At 37.7% G+C, this 25147-nt stretch overlaps 1 protein-coding gene across 2 annotated transcripts in view; it reads left to right on the top strand.

Annotated features, from left to right (window-relative positions):
* The window catches only part of Xrn1 (5'-3' exoribonuclease 1), a 102277-nt gene that overhangs the window by 36935 nt on the left and 40195 nt on the right, over window positions 1-25147 (top strand). For both annotated transcript variants that reach the window (XM_021207220.1, XM_021207221.2), the window contains exons 17-27: window positions 2035-2155; window positions 2249-2347; window positions 5846-5949; window positions 9110-9241; window positions 10222-10384; window positions 13308-13421; window positions 15124-15222; window positions 17943-18058; window positions 18647-18793; window positions 23455-23544; window positions 23778-23913. In XM_021207220.1, the coding sequence (XP_021062879.1) occupies window positions 2035-2155; window positions 2249-2347; window positions 5846-5949; window positions 9110-9241; window positions 10222-10384; window positions 13308-13421; window positions 15124-15222; window positions 17943-18058; window positions 18647-18793; window positions 23455-23544; window positions 23778-23913 (1321 nt within the window). The remainder of the gene's footprint in view (window positions 1-2034; window positions 2156-2248; window positions 2348-5845; window positions 5950-9109; window positions 9242-10221; window positions 10385-13307; window positions 13422-15123; window positions 15223-17942; window positions 18059-18646; window positions 18794-23454; window positions 23545-23777; window positions 23914-25147) is intronic.

Below are 25147 nucleotides of genomic sequence, written 5' to 3' on the forward strand. Positions count from 1 at the left end.
CTCCTCTCTCCATCGCTAGGCTCCTCTCTCCATCGCTAGGCTCCTCTCTCCATCGCTAGGCTCCTCTCTCCATCGCTAGGCTCCTCTCTCCATCGGTCACGTCATTCTCCACCTTGAGCAGGTGCTTGCTCTCTCTCCTACTACAGTCACATACTCTTTCTTTCTAGTATATCTCTGTACTTTATAGACAGTTCTGTTTTAAGTGTGTGTAGGTGTAGTTTTGTTTTCATTGTCATGTCTCTGTCCCCAGCATTACGCTCTAACTCAGCTCTGTCCCCATCATTACACCCTAACTCAGCTCTGTCCCCAGCATCACGCCCTAATTCAGCTCTGTCACTGGCATTACACCCTAATTCAGTTCTGTCCCCATCATTATACCCTAACTCAGCTCTGTCCCCAGCATCACACCCTAACTCATTTCTGTCCCCAGCATCACACCCTAACTCAGCTCTGTCCCCAGCATCACACCCTAACTCATTTCTGTCCCCAGCATCACACCCTAACTCAGCTCTGTCCCTGGCATCACACCCTAGCTCAGCTCTGTCCCTGGCATCACACCCTAGCTCAGCTCTGTCCCTGGCATTACACTCTAACTTAGCTCTGTCCCCAGCATTACACCCTAACTTGCCCTCTTACTACCATCCACTACTCAAGCCACATACAAAAAAATCAAGAACCTCTATTTTGCTCCTTCAATCTGTTTTTCATTCTCTTCCCATTAAAATTCCACTCCCATTTTTCCTCTTTTCTTACCTTCCCTGAAAATGTTTTTATATAACAACTAAGTAAACATTTTCAGTTGTAGTATTTATTTTTTTGTAAAAGTAAAAGGAAACATAAATAGATTATGAAATGTTAATCTTTTAGAGCATGGAAGAGAGTTATATTATGCTTTGTTTCCCTTTGTGTGTGAATATGAGTATAGGTTGATATCTCTCTCAATCATTCTATACTTGTACTTATTCATTTATTCATTTATTTTTAGATAGATTGTCTCACTGAACCTGGAAATCACCAATTTTGTTAGACTGGCTAGCCAGCATGCGCAGGGCTCCTCCTGTCCCCAGCTCCCAGCACTGGGCTTGCAGGGACATGCTGCTGCACCCGCCTTTTAGGTGTATGCTGGGCACTAAACTTAGGTCCTCGGGTGTGGGAGCCAGCATTGCACTGCCTGAGCCATCTCCTTGCTCCTTGGTTGTTAATAATAAATTATATATAGCTTGTCCTAAGTTAGTGGGATAAAAAAAACCTTAACGTAGTGATCTCCAGGCCTAATAGTATCTAGACTAGTGACAGCAGAGGATCTGGATTGCTCTGATTTCTTTGTTTATGTTTGCTTTACTTTAGGTTTTTTGTCATAAAATTTTTCTTTTTTTTTATATTTGTGTTGTATGTATGTATGTGTGTGTGTGTGTTCATATGCATGTGTACTTAGGAACAAGTGTGCCTCAAGTATATGGAGATCAAAGGACAACTTTTGGGAGTCAGTTCTCTCTTTTTACCACGTGGATCCTAGAAAGTGCCTTTACCCACTTCATTGCTCCTGATTTGTTTCTTGTTGAGCTGGCTGGCTGGCTGGCTGGCTGGCTGGCTGGCTGGCTTTTCCTAGGAGACAGGATTTTATTCTATGGTTCAGATTAGTATTGAACTCAGAACAGTCCACCTACCTCAGCCTCCCTAGTTTGGGATTATAGGTATAAACCACTATGCCTGTATTTTCTTTAAAGGAATAATTCATGTGTTTGTGTGTGTGTGTGTGTGTGTGTGTGTGTGTGTGACTGGTGGTAGTAGTGGTGGTTTTTAGATAGGGCCTCACTATCCTTCTTAGGCTGGCTTAGAACTCATTCTGTAATTCACACTGGCCTTGAACTTGTCTGCCTCTGCTTCTCATGTACTGGAATTACAGATACATGCCACCATACATCTCTCTTTTAAAGGAATGGTGATTCTTATGAAATAATCAAGAAAAAGTTGAAAGCTATAATTGTTTATAATGTTTGAATTTTAAGTTAAATACTTTGATTTATTTTCTAGGTATAAAATGATATCATTAGATGCTTGGCGTGTAGACATAAACAAGAACAAAATAACCAGGGTTGACCAGAAGGCATTATATTTCTGTGGATTCCCTACTTTGAAACACATCAAACATAAAGTCAGTGGCTATTTAATTCAGACTTTTTTCACTTTATTAAAAGTAAAGTGATTATAAAGAATTAAAATTAAAATTTTTTGAATTCTTTTAAAGTTTTTTTTGAAGAAAAGTGGTGTTCAAGTATTCCAGCAGAGTAGTCGTGGTGAAAACTTGATGTTGGAAATTTCAGTAAATGTAGAACCAGATGAACTTGTAAGTACTTTGTTTATTTATTTATTTGTTTTTTATTTATACAATATTTACCATGCATAAAACTGTTTATATCTGCCAAGTTTTTTATGTGCCGTAACTCAGATTCAACTTTAAAAATGGTCCTAAAAGCCTTTCTAACTAGCACCATAAATGAAATCTGAAGGAGATAGACTGTGCTGGCTGGTGCTGAGGGACGTGTGTGGGCGAGCAGAGGCTGAAGCCAGGTGCTGAGAGATGTTAGGACAGGGAGGGAAAGGCATTCTTGTTGAAGGAAGTATTCTCAGCTTCAAAATAAATAGCTGTGGTCTTTTTTTAACCTTATGTCTGACAGAGAAACTGAGGCAATTTATAGAGGATCTTGAATACCAGGCTAAGGAGTTTGTATTTTACCTCGTGTGACAGTTATTTTGAAATTGATATCTGCATAAAGGTTCATCTGATAGTAATATTCTAGAGTAAATTGGAAAAAGAAGAGACTAGTAAAACGTACAAGTCAATAGATGGAGGACGAGAGTACCTGTGACTGAGCTGTCCAGGCTGATGAGCTAGACAGTAATAGTGGCTCGCTGGACAAGAAAAGTTAAAATAGGAAAGGTGTTGGTTTGGGAGATTAATCATGATCAAATCTTAAGGTGGATACTAGGATATCCTAACTAGAGCTTTCTTGGTTACCGTTCTTAACCAGTGTTTCACAAAGATGGAACTCAGTTTTAAAAGCTGCTGACACACACTTAAATTCCTCAAGCTAGACTAGACGTAGATGTTGTTAGTGTAAGTTCCCAGCAGATGACTGATGGCTGAGGCCTTGAAATTTATTTCCCAAAATAAGTTTACACTCATGATCTCAACATTCATGATCTCAACATTAAAGAAGTTACCTGGGCTGGGGAGATGACTTGAATTGTCACTCTTGGAGAAGACCTAGATTTGGTTCCAAGCACCTACAACAGTCTATAAGTCCAGTTCCAAGGTACCTAATGCTATCTTGTGGCTTCTGTAGGCACTAAACACACTTGGTTTGAACATACATAGATGTAAGCAAAACATTCATACACATAATAAGTCTCTTTTAAAAATATTTGTTTATTATGAATACAGTGTTCTGCCTACATGTAGACCAGAAGAGGGCACCAGATCACAGTATAGATGGTTGTGAGCCACCATGTGATTGATTGTTGGGAATTGAATTCAGGGCATCTGAAAGAGCATCCAGTACTCTTAACCTCTGAGCCATTTCTCTATCCCAAATAAATCTTTTTTTTTTTTTTTTTTAAAGCAAATGAAAGGGAAAAAATGAAATACCCACAATAATAACAACTGCAAAGGAGCCAGTTAAAGTGACTGGTAACCTTTCTGAGAACACAGAAATTACAAAGAGAGATTCCCAAGTTGAGTGGTATCACAAAGACTTGGGGCCAAAGCTTTATGTTGCAAAATCTTGAAGGAAAGTAGAAACTGAAACTGTCTGAATTTCATTGCAGTGCATTGGTGAGTGCAGAAGTTCAGTTCTTAAAGACAGGAGATGGAAGAGTGGGTGCATAAGAAGTAAAGGAGGCAGGCAGGCATTAAGTCCTTGACTAAGAAAGCTGTGATCAGAGCTGGAGCGATGGCCCAGCAGTCAAGAGTGCTTGCTGTTCCTGTGGAGGCCCAGAGTACTGTTCCCAGCACCCATCTCAGGCTGCTATAACACCAGCTCCTGGGATCTGGTGCCCACTCTAGCCACCGTGAGTACCTCACACCAGTCATATGTACACATAAAATAAAAATGGACATTCTTAGCGGCTACATGTCTTTAATCCCAGCACTCCAAAGGCAGAGGCAGGTGGATCTCTGGGAGTCTACGGCTAGCCTTATCTACATAGTTTCCAGCCAACCAGAGCTACATATCAAAATCCAGTCTTGAGAGAGAGAGAGAGAGAGAGAGAGAGAGAGAGAGAGAGAGAGAGAGAGAGAGAGAGAGAGAGAGTGTTCTTTTTAAAAATTGACTTTTATTAGTACAAAGAGAGCTGAAAGCGTAACTGTAGGCAAAGAAGCAGAAGATGGTCCAGAAAAAACACCTACAGAAGAAAGTAGAATTCCCGGGATTTCGTCATGCTTTTGTAATGGAAAAGGATTCATATAATAGTAAGACCACACATGACATAATAGTGGATTTCACTTAGAGCTTCATAAAGAATTAATCTGGGAGAGAAAGGTGCTTTTTATTTTTTTATTTTTTTTCAAATTGAAAATAGGGAGCTGAGATAAAAAAAAATGAATATAGACAAAGGAAAGAATAATTGAGGGAACTTAGTTCTAATGTTGAAACTTGCTTTTTTGACAGCATTGATTCTCTATAGTTTTAGATGTTCACTTTAAGAAAAATCTGATTATTGAACAGAATATAAAAATAATCATCTCTTATTGCTTAAAAATTTTTTGTTTCACAATTGAAATGTAAATAAAGAAATTATCTAATAAAAATTTTCAAAAAACTATTTTTTTTTTTGTTTCTGTTTTGAGACAGGATCTAATGTCTCCCAGGCTGGCCTCAAATTCCCTAAATAAGTGAGGATGACCTTTAAGTCCTGATCCTCATGCCTCTTCCCCAAGGTTAGGAAAAAAGCAAACCCCAATGTGCCCTGCTGTGTAGTAGGGAGGCTGTGTGAATGCTCAGAAAGCCATCTATACCAACTCAGCTGGGATGTAACTCTCTCAATAGAGTGACGGCCTGGGATGTACAAAGCCCTAGGGTAGGTCCCCAGAACCATACTAAACTGGACATGTTAAAGGGACACATCTACAATCCCAACACTTGATAAATGTAAGCAGAAAATTCAACATAATCCATAGTACATAGCAAGTTCTAGGCCATCCTAGGCTTCATGAGTCCTTTCTTATTTCAAAACAAACAGCAAACAAACAAAAAAAACTTAAATGTAATTTTAAAGATAAATAAAATTTATATTTAAACTTTAGTTTCTTTTTAAAGCTGATATTTTACTTAAGATACTACTTAATATAGAATATTTTATAGGATTTTACACTATTATGTATATTATTTTTCTTTATTTTCAGCAGTTCAAGGAAGACATTGTCTATTCTGCTCATAAAGGAAAACATAATTTGATTAATTTTTCTGAAAGAAGTAAAACCAGAATTTGGAATTGTGTCCCCTAACTTCAAATCTGATGTTCGTTTTGGTTAACATGCCACATAGTGATATGAGAAACTTCTTTTTCTTATATTTCTTAGATGCTGCCTTAAGTATCAACCAAAATGAATGTAAAGAGACATCACTACTATTCTTTTCAGTCTTCTTTCTTATCAGAGAAGTAAGAAAGATAAATATGAATCTAACAAGTAAATTCAGAATTTTCCTAGTTAAGGGAATTTTGTCATCACTAATCCATCTCATTCATTTTACAATTTAAACTAAATGGAACTGCAGAATTTGCCTCTGAAAAGTTTTCTCTTTGACTTAACAAATGAATGAACTTTTCTGGTTTTGCTTTTTAGAGTGTAGAGAACATAGCTTCGTCAGTGCTGGGAAAGTCAGTCTTCGTTAACTGGCCTCATCTTGAAGAAGCTAGAGTTGTGGCAGTATCAGATGGTGAAACTAAGTAAGATACAGTTCATGTTCCTCTGTTATGTTTGCTTTGTGCTTTCATAACTCATTTATTTTGAATGATAAAATTATTATAAGAGCATTTACACTGTGGTCCAGAACAATGCTCACACCACTTGAATGTCAACATTATTGACAGTTTGTTTCATGCATTGCTTGGAATATATTAGATATATTATATTGTGTTAGTTTCTTTTCTTCTTTTAATAAGTTGGAGGTTTTATGACCTAGTTCTTTCCAAGCAATAACCATTGTGTTATTTAGCAAGTATATTTAACTTTCTGATAAGAATTAATAACATATATAGCCTTTCATTTTTCATATTCTTCCCAGATTCTATTTCAATAATACACTGATTTATATAGTATATATGTGTGTATGTATGATGGATGAGTGGTGGGGCGGGGGTTCAGTGGAAGTCAGAGGACAACATTTGGTAGTGTGTTCTCTCCTTCTATAGACTCTGGGTGTTGTCTGGCCTGTGCAATAAGGTGTTTCTACCTACTAAAATAGGCAGTACATTGATTTTTAAAACAAAGCAATGAGCCTGAGCCTTGCTGTGTTACCATGGCTTATCTGGAACACACAATGTTGCCTTGTGGTTTGGTTGGTTGGTTTGATTGATTGGTTTTATTTTGTTTTGTTTTGTTTTGATTCATTCATTTTATATATAGAGAGAGTGCTTTGCCTGCAGGTATGTCTTTGTGTCATGTGTGTAACTGTTGTCTGAAGACCAAAAGAGGGTATAGGACTAGAGTTTTAAATAGCTATTAGCTGTCATATGAATGCTCAGAATCAAACCTAGGTCCTCTGGAAGAGCAGCCGACTTACATACTGAACCTCTCTCAAGTCCCCCTTGTCTTATTTTTAAGAATAACTTTAGCCATTTTATTTAAGCTCATATTCTCTTAATCAATGAATAGTTAGGCAGGTCTTTCTTACTCATTTTAAACTTATTTCATATAAATCTTGTCATCTTTTTCACTTGTGTGTAACTAAAACTAAGTTTTGTTTTTGAGAAATTGGATCAGAGTTAATTTTCTAGTTATTACATGTCAAAAAGTATCTTCACACATCGGATTTTGATTTTAGAAGACCAGTCGTTTGTCCACTCTCCTTTCAGGGGACAGTTTCCTAACACTGCATATATTCCCTGATGTGCTCTTTAATGAATGATATTAATAAAAAGCCACTATCACTCTGAGTCTTTACTCTCGCTGGTATTAGTTTGTCTCTGAGAAATCTTGAGGATCATTTTTGGGATCAGTAAACTTTAGTTCTCTCTTTTAGATGTAGTTGAGATTGCTAATATTTTCTTTAAAATATTTTATGGTTTTTAATCATCTTTTACATTAAGTCAGTGATATATTTTAAGTGAATTTTTGCATAATTTTACAGATTTAGGTTGTATAATATATTTGTCCATAAACATCATTTGTTAAAGATTATCTTTGCTTTGTTGGATTGCTTTTATCAAAGTTGGTTAGAGCAGCTGGCAAGAGTCCTCAGCAGTGAAGGGCCCGTACACTCTTGCAGAGGACCTGGGTTTAGTTCCCTCTCTCACACAGCAGCTCATAGCCAGCCCTAATTCCAGTTGCAGGGATCCAAAGCCTCTTCTGGCCTCCTCAGGCCTTCAGGGCACATGCATGCATGCAGACTTTTACACTTTACACATAAAAAATGAAATATATGTTTAAAAATAATAGAGAACAAAAGTTACAGCCTGAGACTAAGGATCAATGGGAGAGCGTTTATCTACTCTGCACAGAGCCCGGAACGACAGCAGTCAACAGGTTTTATTTATTTATTTACCTATTTGTTTACTTATTTACTTATTTTTGTTTTTCTAGACAGGGTTTCTCTGTGTAGCCCTGGCTGTCCTGGAACTCATTCTGTAGACCAGACTGGCCTCGAACTCAGAAATCCGCCTGCCTCTGCCTCCCGAGTACTGGGATTAAAGGCATGCGCCACCACGCCCAACTCAGCTGACATTTTTTAAAGCTGAATGTATTTGTGTGGATGGTTTTTTTAGTTCTCTAGTCTACTCATGTTTATGGACTATCTATTCCAATTTCTTGATTACTATAACAGTATGCCAAGTCTTATCATCATAGTGATGCATTTGACTTCTTTTTCTTAAGCCATTTTCTTTTTTAAATCATTAAAATGGTTTTAGCTCTTCTAACTTGATTCTTTTTTAAGATAGATTGTTCTATATCTGTGAATATTGAAGACATTTTTATAGAAATTTTATTAAATAGAAAGGACATGATAGGTCGCACTCATAATCCCAGCACTCTAAGCTAAGGCATGAAGATCTCTACAAATTCAAGACTAGCCCAGGATACGAGGAAGTTCAAAGCTAGCCTGTATTACATAGCCTGTATTACATAGCTGTCCCCTGTCTTGAAAGAAAGATGGGAGAAGAGAAGAGGAAAGTGATGGGGTGGGAGGAGCTTAAAAATAAGAAAAAAAATTTTATACCTATGGATGAATTTGTGAAAGTTTGCTAATCCATGAATGCAATATGCTTCCCCATTATTTACATCTTTGATTTTTTTTAAAGATTTATTTATTTATTATATATAAGTACACTGTAGCTGTCTTCAGACACGCCAGAAGAGGGTGTCAGATCTCATAACAGATGGTTGTGGGCCACCATGTAGTTGCTGGGATTTGAACTCAGGATCTCTAGAAGAGCAGTCAGTGCTCTTAACCGCTGAGCCATCTGTCCAGCCCCGATTTTTTTTTAATTAGTGTTTAATCTTTTCATTATACAGACAATATTTGCATCCTGTTCTCTTTATACCTAAAATATCTCATCTTTTCTTGGGGTGAGGCAGGATCTTGCTGTGTTATGTAGGCTGGTCTCAAATTCATGGAACCAAGATATCTTCTTCCCCTCTCCCCCCACACCATGACTCAGGTTGCTGGGCATTCAGGGAGGTAACAACATGCAAAGCAGGAAACTCCCACACTCTATTCTCTAGTTTTTATTATTGTATTAAAAAAAAGTTTGGGTTTGAATTTAGGGTTTTGCAATTGCACCATGTAAAAATTTTTTACTCTGAACACTAACTCTGTATAAGCTCTACATTAAAAAAAAAAAAATTTAGGTAGGCTTATATAATTTTTACATTGTTTTTATTTCTAAGGTTTTTCATAGAAGAACCTCCAGGAACACAGAAGGTTTATTTGGGAAAAACTGCCCCACCATCTAAAGTCATCCAACTTACAGATAAAGAACAATCGAACTGGACTAAAGAAATACAAGGAATTTCAGAACAGTGAGTGTCATGAGGACGTGGTTGGTAGCTAGAGAAATGTCTCAGAGGTTATGAGACTGGCTTCTCTTCACAGAGTTAGCCTTGGTTCATTTATCAGCATCCATGCAGCAGCTCACTCAGTCTTTAACTGTGGTCTCCACAGGCTCCAGGCACACAGAGTGCACAGACAGACATGGAGGCAAAACATCCATACACATTAAATAAATACATTTTTTAAAAGTAATGTAGTTGAACATGATGGCATACAACCTTAATTACCACACTCCAGAAGCTGAGGCAGGAGGTTTGTGAGACTGATTCACTCCTCTTAGCACAGTGTCAAATCTATGCTTCAAAGATACAGATAAAGAGGGCCAGGGCTGGAACACAGCTCAGTATGTTCAAGGCCTGCTCAATTCCTCAAGCCATTCAAAAACAGAGAAAGATTGGAATGTTAAAAAGTATGCAAATTTTAATTGAAAAGATCAGTTTTCAATTTAAATTTTTCCTTACCTTTATTTTGTGAGTGTGTATCCAGCCTTCCTTGAGTGTGGAGTTCTGCATTTTTACTGATTAATATCTTATTCAGTCACAAATACAGTGGAGAAATGATCCATAGACTAAAATCAGTACCATCAAAGGTTTACAGCAGCAGTTCTCAACCTGGGCATAGCAGCCCTTTTGCAGGTTAAGCGACCCTTTCACACGGGTTACCTAAGACTGTTGGAAACACAGATCTATCTACGTTATGATTCATAACAGTAAGAAAATTAGAGTTATGAATAGCAACGAAATAACTGTATAGTTGGGGTCAGCACAGCATGAGGAACTAACTGTATTAAAGGGTCCCAACATAGGGAAGGCTGAGGACTACTGTGTTGAGAACCGCCGAGCATTTGTTTCAGCAGGTGTTTGGTTGTAATTGCTTTAATTGATGATTACCACCTGGACTGTATACATACTTCTACATACTTCTTCTTTCTTTTTTATTCTTCCTTTAGATATCTAAGAAGAAAAGGAATAATAATAAATGAAACATCTGCTGTTGTGTATGCTCAGTTGCTCACGGGTCGTAAATATCAAATCAATCAGAATGGTGAAGTTCGTCTAGAAAAACAGTGGTCAAAACAAATTCTTCCTTTTGTTTATCAAACTGTTGTTAAGGTAAAGTTGGCCAAGTCTCAATTCTCTCTTAATATATACTGTACACATTGTATAAAAAGTCCCTTGGGCTGGTGAGATGGCTCAGTGGGTAAGAGCACCCGACTGCTCTTCCAAAGGTCCTGAGTTCAAATCCCAGCAACCACATGGTGGCTCATAACCATCTGTAACAAGACCTGACGCCCTCTTCTGGAGTGTCTGAAGACAGCTATGTGTGTAATTACATATAATAATAAATAAATAAAGCTTTTTAAAAAAAAAAAAAAAAAAAAAAGTCCCTGCCAGAAAGGTCTGTGCACACCCCTGTAATCCCATCTGCTTGGGAGGCTGAAGTAGAAAGATTACAGGTTCAAGGTCTATCTAAGCCAGATGTGAGTTCAAGGCCAGCCTAGGCAGCTGGGCAATTTAGCACAAACATGTATCAAAAGAAAAGTTTCTTAAAGTACTACAGATACAGCTCAGAAACAGACTACTTGCCGAGCATTCATAAAGTCCTAGATGTTTAAAGACTCAGCAACGAAAGAAAAAAGAAAAAAACAGTTATAATAATTAATATTTATGAATAGAATAATGATTTAGCGATATATAATAAAGCTTTTTAACATAATTTATAAAATATATTATTTGGGGGCTGCCGAGATGACTCAGCAGGTCAGAATGCTTGTAGCCAAGCCAACAACCTAAATTCTATCTCCAGAACATCCGCACATGAGGACTTTAGAAGGGGAGAATGAGCTCCTACAAATCGCCATCGGACACAAGCACACTAAATGTTTTTCTTCTGGTTTGGGTTTGTTTTTTTTTATATATATATATATTTTTTAATATTATTCTTTATAAGGATTATTCCATGTTCCTTAAGTATGTACATGGTTTTGATTTTGTTGGATATTTTGTTGTTGTTGTTGTTGTTGTTGTTCATTTAGTGTTGGTTGGTTGATTTGGGATTTTGTTTCTTTTGTTTTGTTTTGTTTTCTGTTTTTTTTTTTTTTAAAGATTTATTTATTATATGTAAGTACACTGTAGCTGTCTTCAGACACTCTAGATAGAAGAGGGTGTCAGATCTCGTTATAGGTGGTTGTGAGCCACCATGTGGTTGCTGGGATTTGAACTCCGGACCTTCGGAAGAGCAGTCGGGTGCTCTTACCCACTGAGCCATCTCACCAGCCCTGTTTTCTGTTTTTTTGAGAGAAGGACTCTCAATTACATAGCACTGACTGTCCTGGAACTCACTATATCAAACAAGTAGTTGTGAACTCACACTGATCCACCTGTCTCTACCTCCTCTGAGTACTGGAATTATTGCTGTGCGCCACCATGTTTGGACAATGTTGTGGTAGTTTTTAAGAACATATTTTCTAGAATCAATTTTCTAGCACATACACCCTTCATTCTTAACATGTCAGCATTTTTTTTTTAATCCTTCAAAAATATTGGCTTAGATAGGTGTAGTGATGAATATCTGTAGTCCTAGCACTTAGGAAATTGAAGCAAGAAGATTGTGTATTAGAGACCATCATGGGCAACATATCAAGATCCTTTCTTTAAAACAATTATCTTTGTGCCAGAATTAAACTAATGAATATTAAAGGCTTGAGCTCTGCATAATCCCCAATATTATAAGGTGTCAGTAGAAAGTCAATGTTTGCTTTTTCATAGCTTCAGTTACCTGCATTCAACCAATGTCAAACTATTACCTGGAAAATGCCAGAATTAAGCAATTCATACTTTTTTTGGGGGGGTGGGGGTGGGGGTGTTGAGACAGGGTTTCTCTGTGTGGCCCTGGCTGACCTGGAACTCAGCCTGGTAGACCAGGCTGGCCTCGAACTCAGAAATCCGCCTGCCTCTACCTCCCGAGTGCTGGGATTAAAGGCGTGTGCCACCACGCCTGGCATAACATTTTTACATGGTCACCATTCTAAATATTAGAGTGAATCTTTCGTTCTCCCTCAGCTGGAACTCATCTTACTCCAGTGCATCCTTGCTGTATGGGCTGCCTGCTCAGCCCCAGCTCGGCTGTCATGGTACCATGGTAGATGGGAACATTTATTTTAGTAAATGACTCCAAAGTGCAAGGGTAGTGGTACTGGCAATTAAATATGCTTCCTTCAAATGAAAAGATGAAACTTTCCCCATATGCTGAGGATGGTCTGATTACAGGTTATAAGAAGGAGTCTCCCATACATGAAGTTGTGAAGAAAAGTTCTAGTTTCACTGTTGCTGCTGCACTTCAAGCTTGGAGCATTCGCCCATATCTCATAACTTAGTCATTCACCACATTTCATCATGGAGGCCTTGTATAGTTGCATCATCCCATAAAGGAAAGAAGTGAATACAGTGCAAGACCCTGAAAGAAAGAGGCCACATTTAGAGTCTTTTATTGCTGTTATCTCTCAGTGTTATCCAGTATATAAAGGAATCTGTCATAGACGGATATGTATAAAAGAATTCATAGGCTTTGGTATACTGACAATGGTTTCAGACGTACACAGTGTGGAAGGGACTTGAAATCTAGTCCTATCCCTTGGATAAATACTGCTGTATTTCTAACCCTGTAATTTGTGTTTCTCTCTTAATAAGCAATAGTGTAGTAGTTAAGAGCACAGACTGGCTGAGATAGCTTCTTTGCTATGTGACCTTGGACAAGGTTCATCCCCTTTTGACAGTCTTTGCAAATAAAGTTAATAATGAGTGTCTGCTCCCAGTGGTTATGTAAGAAGTAAATGAACTAGATAAAAGTATGAAGTGTCTAGAGAGCATACTGTATCAAGTCACTGTGTCTTAAATCTTGGTATTATTTTACAGGAAATCTTTATATTTGACATTTGCTGACATTTCAGATTTAATTCCATAAGAAAAAAAAGATGATATGCAGGTTTTATAAATATTAGCTTGAAGATTGACTATTATATTTCATTTTGTATAGGACATCCGAGCTTTTGACTCCCGTTTCTCCAGTATCAGAACGTTGGATGACTTGTTTCCTCCCAGAAGTATGGTCTTTATGCTTGGAACTCCTTATTATGGCTGCACTGGAGAAGTTAGTTTCAATTTTTTATTAACTTTTTTCCTTCTTTCAAGTTAATACAGATCTTGCATCATAAGTGCAAAATAAAATGTAATGCTAAATGGGAAACATAAGAAATAATTCACTCTATTAACTTAAAAACACAGCATTTAGCTTTAGTGACGAGCCAGTGATCAGGAGGTGGGAAAAAGAGTTCAAAGTCTGGTATTTTTTAATACACTTGTTTATTAGGTTATATCTGAAGCAATTATAAAATTATTTTAAGAAAGTTTTAGATACAGGGTAATGAATTTTTATATGTATTTTTATTTTCAATAACCCCACTATTCCCACTGAAAAAAATAAGAAGAGTCTGTTGGGGGCATAATGGAGGTACTGTTAATAATTCTGAATCATACGTGCTTATGTGTACATGTTTGTGTGTGCCCATACACATATCTTTCAAAAGCATAAGAAGATGCTCTGGTATTAGTGAACACACGAAATACCCAGATCTAGACCTCTAAGATCATAACATTCGCTAAAAACTGCAGTTCTTCTCAATAAAGTACCTACCTGATGGTAAGTCTCAAACCAAGATGACACAAAATGAGCTTGCTACATCTGATGCCAGGAAGTAAGAAGTGCAAAAAGAATGAAAGGGTCCTGTCGGTGAGCATGGGAAGGGAGGCAGAGGGGCTCCTGTGGCCACATCCTAATAGTTCAAGGAGCAGAATAATTAAGTGCACTAACAAATTAGAAGTTAGTGAAGCAAATCAAAAATTCATCATTGCATAGTAATAATAAAAAGATAAAACAAGAAAGTTTCTATTGTGGATATTGGTCAGTGGTGAAGCACCTACCTAGCATGGACAAGTCCCTGGGTTTGATCTCCAGACCACAAACATAACATATAGGAAGGGGCTGGAGAGATGGCTCAGCGGTTAAGAGCACTGACTGTTCTTCCAGAGGTCCTGAATTCAATTCTCAGCAACCACATGGTGGCTCACAACCATCTATAATGAGATCTGATGCCTTCTGCTGTGTCTGAAGACAGCTACAATGTACTCATATAAATAAAATAAATCTTTAAAAAAAAAAAAAAGAATGCTAAAATACAGGTAAAGGAAATGATGTCTTTAAGGTATCCTCAGAGCATGAATGGTCCTGGGGATTGTAGTACACGTTTATAACCCCAGCACTCAGGAAGCTGAACCAGTGGGTTACCAAGTTTGAGACCAACCTAAATGATAAATGAGTTCAATGCTAAGCAAAAATGCACACTGAAACCTTGTTTCAAAATAATAGTAGTAATAGTAATAGTTGTTAGTGTTCCATGCATGTAAATATGCACATAGTATACAAATATTAAAGACACATTCTTTATGGTATTAACAATGGTATTAATTAATTTATGGTATTATCAAGGTAAATGTTTTCAAATATTATTTGCAACATTTTGGTAATTTGATGTTATCTACAGGAAGTGAATTTTTAGATGTGATTAATATCTACTAAAGCAAATATAAAATGACTGCCTCAAACAATCTTAATTCTTGTTATAAATTACAAGAAAATTTCCATGTCTAATTTTATTGTTGTGTTCTATTTTAAAAGAGTAAAATTCAGATAAGGAGAAACATAAATGAATATAATAACAGATTAAAACAGTGTGGTTAAAAACAAAGAAAAAGAAAAAAAAAAAAAAAAACAGTGTGGTTTCCTCCACCCCCAGGTTCAGGATTCAGGAGATGTGATTACAGAAGGTAGAATTCGTGTGGTTTTCAGCATTCCATGTGAACCGAATCTTGATGCTTTAATACAGAATCAGCATGTAAGTACAATAGCTGTTGTTGTTTAAAATAAACTTTTTTAATGCTAGGATATTTTTCCCTCCTTAAAATTAATTTCTGTATTTTAAGAATCAGTGTAATGGGCTAAGGAAATAGTTGAGTTAGTAAAATATTTTTAATGAAGCATGTCCCTAGTTCATGCCCCCAGTACCTGTCCCCAGTTCATGTCCCCTTGGATGAGAGCTGAGCTTAATGTCAGTAATGGAATACGAGTCCCTGGAGCTAACTTTGCCAGCCAGCTGAGCCTAATTGATGAATGCCAGGCCTAGTGAGAGATCCTGTCTCACAAGAGAAAAAAACTCAAGTAGATGGCTTCTGAAGAATGATACCAAGTTTATTCTCCACACATGCATTGTGATATGCATGCCTACTGATAAACATACACATACTGAAAGTGTAAGGGAAAAATATAAATTCGTATAGATCTATTCATAACAATCTAGCATAGCATATGTAAGTACCCAGTTTAATCCCTAGCATTGAAACTAGGGACTGAACCTGTAAGCCAGCTCCAATTAAATGTCCTTTATAAGAGTTACCTTGGTCTTGGAGTCTGTTCACAGCAGAAAGACAGAAGTTGGTACCAGGGCTAGGGCATTGATATGATAGGCCTGACCGTGCCGTTGTTTGGAAGAATGTTGATTTTGTGAATTTGGATTTGTAGAACAGTGGAATGCTTTAACTGGAGCTGGCTTACAGATTCAGAGTTTCCGTCTGTATCATCAAGGTTAGATAGAGCATGGCAATGTCCAGGCAGATGGAGCTGGAGGAGCTGAGAGTTCCACCTCTTCCTCCAAAGGCAGCTAAGACTGGCTTCCAGGCAGCAAGGAGGGTTTTAAAGCCCATGCCCACAGTGACACACCTACTCCAACAGGGCCACACCTTGTAATAGTGCCACTCCCTGGGCCAAGCATATACAAACCATCACATTCATCCAGATCAGTATCTTACTAAATCTGATGATACCCTTGTTGAACAGCCATGTTCTGTGTGTCTCTAACTATTGAGACAGTATTTTAAGTAATCCAGGCTGGCTTACATCACTGAGTAGCCAAGGATAATTTTGAACTCCTGATCCTCCTTCCCTTATCTTGATCCAAGTATTAGGGTTATAAACATGTACCACTGCATTTGGCTACTGCCATTTATATATTTTTAATAGTAATTTAATATTTTAGCCTACCAAAAACGATTATCCATTAAGCATCACTATAGATACATAGAATCAGTAAAATAATAGTAGCTGGTTTAATTCCTTACCACTCCCAAGACATTGATGTTATGTTGGTAAAAATATTCCTCTATTCAGCTATGATCATAAAGTAAGAATATAAACTGTTGGAGCTGGGAGTGTAGCTCATGTGGTAGAGTTCTTGCTTAGCGTACATGAGGCTCCTTGGGTTCAGTCTCCAGCACTGGATGAACAAGTTTAGTGGCCCAAGCCTATAATCCCAGCATTTAGGAGGTGGAGGCAAGGAGGATCAGAGGTTCAAGATTATCCTCAAGCACATGGCAAGTTCAAGGCCAACCTGAGCTACATGAAACAGTTTCATTCATATATATATAGATATATAGATATATATTATAAGCTATCCGTATAACTTACAAAGTATTAGAATATAAGTAAAAATTAGTGTCTTTCTATATATATCATATAAAGATTGGATATGATTGTTAGTGTTAGTTGGTATTGGATTTGTAAATTGTTTGCTTCCTGGTTAAAAAGTATCCTATCTGATACTTTTTTTGGGGTGGGGGGGGAGGGGGGCGGTTCAAGACAAGGTTTCTCTGTATAGCCCTGTCTGTCCTGGAGTTCACTCTGTAGACCAGGCTGGCCTTGAACTCAGAAATCTGCCTGCCTCTGACTCCCAAGTGCTGGGAGTCACCACTGTCCAGCTTCCATCTGATACTTTTTTGTTTGTTTGTTTGTTTTATTTATTTGTTTGTTTTGTTCTGCCGCTTGAAATATTTTATTTTTTTAATTGAAAATAGATTTTTTTTCTTACAATATATTCTGATCACAGTTTCCCACTTCTTTTTCTTAATTTTACACTCATTAACTACACAAGTTAAATTTCCATTTATTTGACTGTGACTTTGATATGATAGTATTAGTGGAAGAGACTATTTACATTCACACTTTCTGCTTTCCTCACTCAACTGTTTTTTGACGATGCACTTGTGTTTGACTTCAGTATGTATAGTAATTTTTGAAGCCTTGTTTTTCTTCAAGGTACTTGCTACCCCTGCTTAGAATATGAAAATTAGTTTTAAAAAGGTTGTGTGAAGAATTCTGTGTTTGGTACTTACAGAATTTATTTTTGAGACAGATTTACAGATTGCTTCCTATTCCTTCGTTTTAAATAGAAAGCGGGGGCTGGTGAGATGGCTCAGTGGGTAAGAGCACCCGACTGCTCTTCCGAAGGTCCGGAGTTCAAATCCCAGCAACCACATGGTGGCTCACAACCACCCGTAACAAGATCTGATGCCCTCTTCTGCAGTGTCTGAAGACAGCTATAGTGTATTTACATATAATAAATAAATAAATCTTTAAAAATAAATAAATAAATAGAAAGCGGAGATCCCCGGGGGTGGGGGTGGCAGTGGTGTCCTAACTATCTACAGATCTCAAAGGTAACCAAGTAGTACTTAATGTAAACGTGTATTTCTATAATTGACCTCTTTATTTTTATATTTAAAGAAATACTCTATAAAGTACAACCCAGGATATGTGTTGGCCGGTCGCCTTGGAGTGAGTGGATACCTTGTTTCAAGGTTTACAGGAAGTATTTTTATTGGAAGAGGATCTAGGAGAAAGTAAGTTTGTGTTAGGGATATTTGCTTAAAGTGGCAGAAAAATTAAATGATAGAGATTAAATGTTTACTATCTCGGTATTGATTTTTTTTTCCCAATTAATGACTGTGGACTAAGTTGCCCATGAATTCCTCCAGCAGTGGTTCTTTACATGAACAGCATATTTTTTAGATGTTTTCAAAGACAGTTTGTATTTTTAGCAGCTAACCTTGAAAAAAGGTATCAGAGGGTGTGTGTGAGCCTCAGTAATATATTTCTGTGAATCTTGTTAATTTTCTTTTTTTCTAATAACAAAATTTATTTATATGCTTTCTTAACTTGGATTTTAAAACCTGTCCTATAATTTTTAATTACTGCTAATTAGAAGTAACCGTGTAGACTAAAATGTAGAACAATCAGAACTGAGCTTTTCTAAGAATTGAAAACAACTGTTGGGTTTGGTGGTATAGCTAAGTGGTGTAGTGCTTGTCTGGCGTCTGTGGGACTTTGGATTCATCCCTAGCACTGTACCAAAAAAAAAAAAAAAAGCATACTTTTTCATTTTTGAACAAATTTTAAAACACTTATGTGTATATGTGATTTAAACTTAGCCCTCATGGAGACCATAAAGCAAATGTGGGTTTAAATCTCAAATTCAACAAGAAAAATGAGGAAGTCCCTGGCTATACAAAGAAAGTGGGGAGCGAGTGGATGTACTCGTCGGCAGCAGAGCAGCTCCTCGCAGAGTACATAGAGAGGTGAGTGCCAAGCAGGCGGCTCCCAGCCTACTCGCCTGCCGCAGTTGTATGAAGAAGAGATTATGTCCTTCATAAAGTGTATAGCATCAGCTAGGCATGGCGGCCCAGCACAGGAGCCAAAGGCAGAAGGATTGGGAATTGGAGACCATACTTACATACTTAGTGCGTTTAAGGCCAACCTGGGCTATGTCTCAGACCTTGTCTCAAGAAGAAGAATGGCATTAATAATAATTCAGAAATGTAGTACTATTTTTATTAGTAAATTTTAAGTGAGTCGATACCTAGATATATAGTTAATACATTCTCTTCTGATGTACAACTTACCGTTCTCTCTACCATAGGTTTCTATCTTCCTTGTCATTGCGGGTCCCTGTATTGGTGTCACAGGGTCCTCCTAAGACAGTACTCCAGGTAGCTGCTCTCACCAAGGTGACTTCATTGTCTCACCATTCTAGTAACCAGAACCAAGGTTATAACAGGATTATAGTCGCCTAGCTCTCCTATGTTCCTATAACTTTATGTATTACTTGGCTTGTAGATTGATCATTCCAGCCCTCTTCAGGTGACAATCTCTTTCCCTACCTGTCTTCATATAAGCTTTCACCTGTGTACATTTCAGCCTATTTGGAATGGTACCAGTCATTTCCAAATAAAGTCATACTCTATATCTTTTTAATATTATTTAAATTTGTATTAGTGTATTGTGTGTGTGCACAGAGACTGCACATATGCATACTGAGGGAGAGGTGTGTCCCACCATGTGGGTGTGAAAGTCAGAAGACAGCCTTGTGGAGAGAGTTCTTTCAGACCTTATATGGGTTCGGAGAATTTAACTCAGGTAATAGGCTTACTTACAAGAGGCAAACGCTTTTATACACTAAGCCATCCCCCGCCTCAACATTCTGTATTTTTTAAAGGGTGATGGAAAATTCAGTTACATATTGCCATATGAAAATTTAGCTTCTCTACTAATTTCCATATTTCCTTAAAAGGTCACATTCAGACTTCTTTTTCTTTTTTCCTTGACCTTGAGTTTCAAGAACACCTGCTTAATTAGCATGGTGAAGGCTTTGAGTTTGGTCTATAGCACTGCAAAAAATAGTGTTTACTTTTTCAGTTGTCACATAGCCATTGATTTCTGACTGTGACGGGTTCTCTATGAGCTTCCAGCTCTTCTTCTTTCTCTCAGCCCCCATATAGGCATGAACATATTTCCTCCCACTAGGTTTTTATTACAAGTTTCTGTTAAATCTATTAGGTTTACATGCTTATGATAAACATTTGCAGCTAGACATGTCATGATTATTGTTTCTTTCTACTCTTTCTCATTCTTCTTCATATGGCCATATTCTAAGAGACATCTTTAGTTATCTTGGTTTTTGATGGTTGGTTGGCTGGTTGTGCTTTTGTTGTTGTTGTTGTTGTTGTTATTGTTGTTGTTGTTGTTGTTGTTGTTAAGGACAAGGGCTCCAGGTATAGCACCCCTCCCCTCCCCTGAGGCTGGCCTCAAAATCAAAAAGAAGTACAGACTGGCCTGAAACCTGTAATCTCCCTGCCTTGGCCTCCTGGGTACTGGTATTATTCTCTTGTATCACACACACCACATGTTTGTGGGTGCCTGCAGAGTCCAGAAGACATCAGATCTCCTAGAGCGGGACTTACAGGTAGAGGTGAGCCAACTAAATGTCTTTTTTTTTAATCTCCAATTTTCTCCAAATTATTTTTCTCCTCTATTTGATTTCTTGGACCTTGTATGTTAAAGAATTTTTTATTTTATGTTTGTTTGTTTGTTTCTCCACTTCTAGTGCTTATTGGTGTCTGTTTAACAAGGATGTGCCAAAAAGCCTATTGGGAATTTAGTGTACTTGGGTGGGATTTATCACATGGGACACTGTTTTTTTTTTTTAAGATTTATTTATTTATTTTGTATATGTGAGTACACCATTGCTCTGTTCAGACACACCCAGAAGAGTGCATAAGATCCTATTACAGATGTTGTGAGCCACCACTGGGAATGTAGTTGCTGGGAATTGAACTCAGGACCTCTGGAAGAGCAGACAGTGCTCTTAACCACTGAGCCATCTCTCCAGCCTGACATGGGACATTATTATTTCTAAAAACATATCTTATTCTAATATCATTAGGCTGTGTGTGTGTGTCTTCTCTCTAACTGGCTAACTTTTCCTAGAGAGGTATCTTCTAGCTTTTTCCTTGCATGATGGATATAAGGAACAACCCTGACTGTTAGTGTTCTGGAAACTAATTAGGTAAAATAGGTTTGTTGCCCTGTGGCTTCTGTGATTACTTCCCACCCTCCCCAGACCTTTCTTAGACTGAAGGATCTTTTCCCCTGGGAGTGGTAATGCTGCTAGACCCTCCACTTGCAAGCTCTCTTCTGGAATTGTGTGAAGAACACTGCCTACCTAGGGTCATGTTCCCTTTTCACAACACAGTTCCTTCTGGTGTAGGAGATAATGACAGCAAAAGCAACCTGCCTGCCCCATTCCTGGACAGATCTGAAGGGCTCCCCAGTTTGAGATCTTTGTGGAATTGGCCATGAAATTCACTGAGAACGAGTCACAGCTTCACAGCTTCCTGTTTCCGTTGCCTAGTTCTGCTTGTTTTCTTTTCCCTGCCCACCACTATTGGTTTTACAAGTCTCCCCACTAAGCTTGTCCATGTCTGTGTCCTTCTCAGAGTCTGCTTCCTCAAGACGTTATGCCCACAGGCTGTGTAGCCACTCACTGTGCATGAACTCCACACATGCTCAGTTCCTAGCCTTTCCTCTGTGCCCTCCGTACCCCTCAGCTCTGTCTCTCTCGGGTATAACCCCCTCAGCGCTCTCTCTCTCTCTCTCTCTCTCTCTCTCTCTCTCTCTCTCTCTCTCTCTCTCTCTCTCTCTCTCTCGTATAGCCTCCCTCAGCTCTGTCTCTCTCGGGGATAACCCTCCTCAGCTCTGTCTCAGGTATAACTGCAGCTAGACAATTTCTTTGCTAACCTGTCTAAAATATATCTGCAGCTATTTTTCAGGGGTGATAGGCAAGTAACCACCTATCCCAACTGCATGCATACATTTTCAATGTAAATGCTATTAAATACGCCTTAAGTCTATAATTAGTGAAGCTTTGCAGATTCAAGAACAGACTTTAAAAAAAAACAAAAACAAAAACACCGTGACTTTTTTTTTTTAAAGATTTACTTATTTATTTTATGTATGTGAGTACACTGTAGCTGTACAAATGGTTGGGAGCCTTCATGTGGTTGTTGGGAATTGAATTTTAGGACCTCTGCTTGCTTCAGCTGGCCCTGCTCGCTCTGGCCCAAAGATTTCTTTACTATTATACAGAAGTACATTGTAGCTGTCTTCAGATACTCCAGAAGAGGTCGTCAGATCTCATTACAGGTGGTTGTGAGCCACTGTGGTTGCTGGGATTTGAACTCATGACCTTTGGAAGAGCAATCAGTGCTCTTACCCGCTGAGCCATCTCACCAGTCCAAGAACAGACTTTTTTGATTACCTGTTTTTTTCAATTGTGTAAGTTTATGCCGCATAACAAAAACGCAGTTCACCCATATGACCTAGCACAAGGCAAGGCCGGGGCCAAGTAGTGGGAGTGGGTGGGTAGGGGAACAGAGGTGGGGGGAGGGGTATGGGAATCTTTCGGGATAGGATTTAAAATTAATAAAAAAAAAAAAAAAAAAAAAAAAAAAAAAAAAAAAAAAAAAAAAAAAAAAAAAAAAAAAAAACGCAGTTCACAAGTGAGATCCTGAACTGGGAGTAGGAAACTTGCTTTTAGTGCAGCTCATGAAACACTAGGCAGAGGTATTGTCACCTTTTTGTGACTGGTGGCTGCTCTCTCATCTAGTGACTGGCCCTGATGCTTAGTCTGCTTCTTCCTATCAGATCAGCTAAATCACATTTCTCCAATATCTAATGTCAAAATGTTTATTCCCAGACCATGTGACATTACATACCCCATTTTTCTCCATTTCTCTTTTTTGGTTTATGACCAGTTTTCTACTTTATTGTCATTTTAGTAGATTTGGGAAGGACAAAGATGTGTTTAATCTGCTTGGATGTACTGTAGAGTCTTAAATTTCCAAAAGAAATGTAATTTTGAAGAATGTCAGAAGAAATTTATAAACCTTTAGTTTACATATGAAATATTCCAGCTTTATTACAGAAATTAGAAAGTTAACTTTGAAAGCCTAAATATTGTTGTAGTGTGGTTGTTATCCCATCACTGAGGAAGCTGGAACGGGAGGATTATAAATTTGAGATTAGCCTGGGTTACATAAAAAGCCTTATCTCAAAAACTGGGCAGGGGATGTGGTGGGGTGGGGAAAGAACCTACAAATACTATTTCCGTGTGTCTAATTCCTCACATTTTTATCAAAGAAAACTGAGTCATAATTGGATGTTTTTTTAAATAATTGAACTATTTCTTTCTCAGCCAATGGGAATTTTCTTAGAGTTATAGGAATATTCTAGCTATCCAACCTTTCAGTCTCATTCCTTATTAATACTATCCCTTAATAATACTGTAAAATCCTCAGTATGTTGTACATGTTCCCAGTAGAATACAAAAATCAATTAATAGGAAGGTTATGTGAGGTTAATTGCATATTTTAAAAGAATATTTTATTTCTTTGTTGACTAGAGCACCAGAACTGTTTAGTTATATAGCAAAAAACAGCCAAGAGGACGTGTTCTATGAAGATGACATCTGGCCTGGAGAAAAGGAGAACGGGTGAGCAAGATTTGTGGTGTTTCTTGCCCTGTAGTTCACGTTTAGGCTTTCCGTTTAAACATTCAGCTAATGTTACCTTTTATCTTGTATTATTTCACTTTTGGTTTAATTACTTAAGTCTGATAATTCACAGTTCCCAGAAAGTTTTTTTTATTGAGCCTTAATATAACTTTCAGAAATTTTAAATGTGAAAATTTTTCAATGTGAAAAAATTACTACTGTTTTTATTGTAGGGCTGAGAAAGTTCAAGAAATTATTACTTGGCTAAAAGGACATCCTGTCAGTACTCTGTCCCGGTCTTCTTGTGATTTACACATTCTGGATGCAGCTATTGTTGAAAAAATCGAGGAAGAAGTTGAGAAGTGCAAGGTACTAACTTTGAGGAACCCTGATTCCTGATGCAAGCTGAAGTTAAAGTGAACAACACAATATCAGTTTTTATGTCTCAGCCAACTAATGTATGTACTTAATGATTCTGATTAATAACCCTGTAGCATTTCCAGCAACTGTTAGGAAATTTAAGTGAATACATGTAAATATACTTCAGTATACACAAACTATAAAATTTAAATTTTCTTTCTTTGTAATAGTTGTAATCTTATAATTCTAGTCGTACTAGAAAGTTTGTGCATGAAGAATAGTGATGATTTTCTCTTCCTTGCTGTTGTAATTACATTCTTTAAAGACATAGTTCAGAGCTGGTGAGTGAGGGTCCCATGGTCAAGTACTGATGACCCGAGTTCAACCCCTGAATCCACATGGTGGGAGGAGAGAACCAACTTGCCACATTTATTCCATGGTAAACAGGCAACACCTACACACATTCAAGTGCAGTCACACACAGACATGCTCACGCTAATCTCTTATGTTTCTATTCTGCTATTTCAAAGCAACAGACTAATGTAATTAACCTAATTTATCCATTTTAACTAAGTGGTATAATAGAAGTGGGTTGGTTATATTGGTATTTTTTTTAAAAAAACTTTAATTTCTCTTAATTTGCATTTTATTAATGATTCCATGGTAACACACTTTCTTTTTTGAATTAATAGAAAAATCAGTTAAGACTTGTGCTCAAGAGCCATTCCTATCACATTGAACTTTTAAGACTCTTTTTCAGTATTTTAATTTTTTTATGTGTCATTTCATCATTGGTGAGTCACTAACAAAATATTGCCTACCTAACAAGTTATGATCATCAGTAAGATCACCTGGACAAAACATGTTCTCTTCAGCCTTGGGAGTGTAGCTCAGTCGATAGAGTATTTGCCTAGGATACATAAAATCCTGATTTTATCCCAGCACCACATAAAGCCAACTATGGTGATGCACGCCTATAATCCCAGCACTCCAGAAGAAAGGACAGCAGAATTGGATGTTGAAATTATCCTGTATACGTCAGGCATGATGGGGTGTGCCTTTGGTTCCCAGAAGAGACAGGCAGACTGAGTCCAAGGCCATCCTGGTCTGTCTACAGAGTGAGCTCCAGAAAGTCAGGCCTACAGGAGAAACCCTGTCTAAAAGAACCAAAGAAAGGAAGGAAGGAAGGAAGAAAGAAAGAGAGAGAGAGAGAGAGAGAGAGAGAGAGAGAGAGAGAGAGAGA

This window comes from Mus pahari, chromosome 10 (genome assembly GCF_900095145.1).
Source record: "Mus pahari chromosome 10, PAHARI_EIJ_v1.1, whole genome shotgun sequence".
In the NCBI taxonomy this organism is placed as follows: Eukaryota; Metazoa; Chordata; class Mammalia; order Rodentia; family Muridae; genus Mus; species Mus pahari.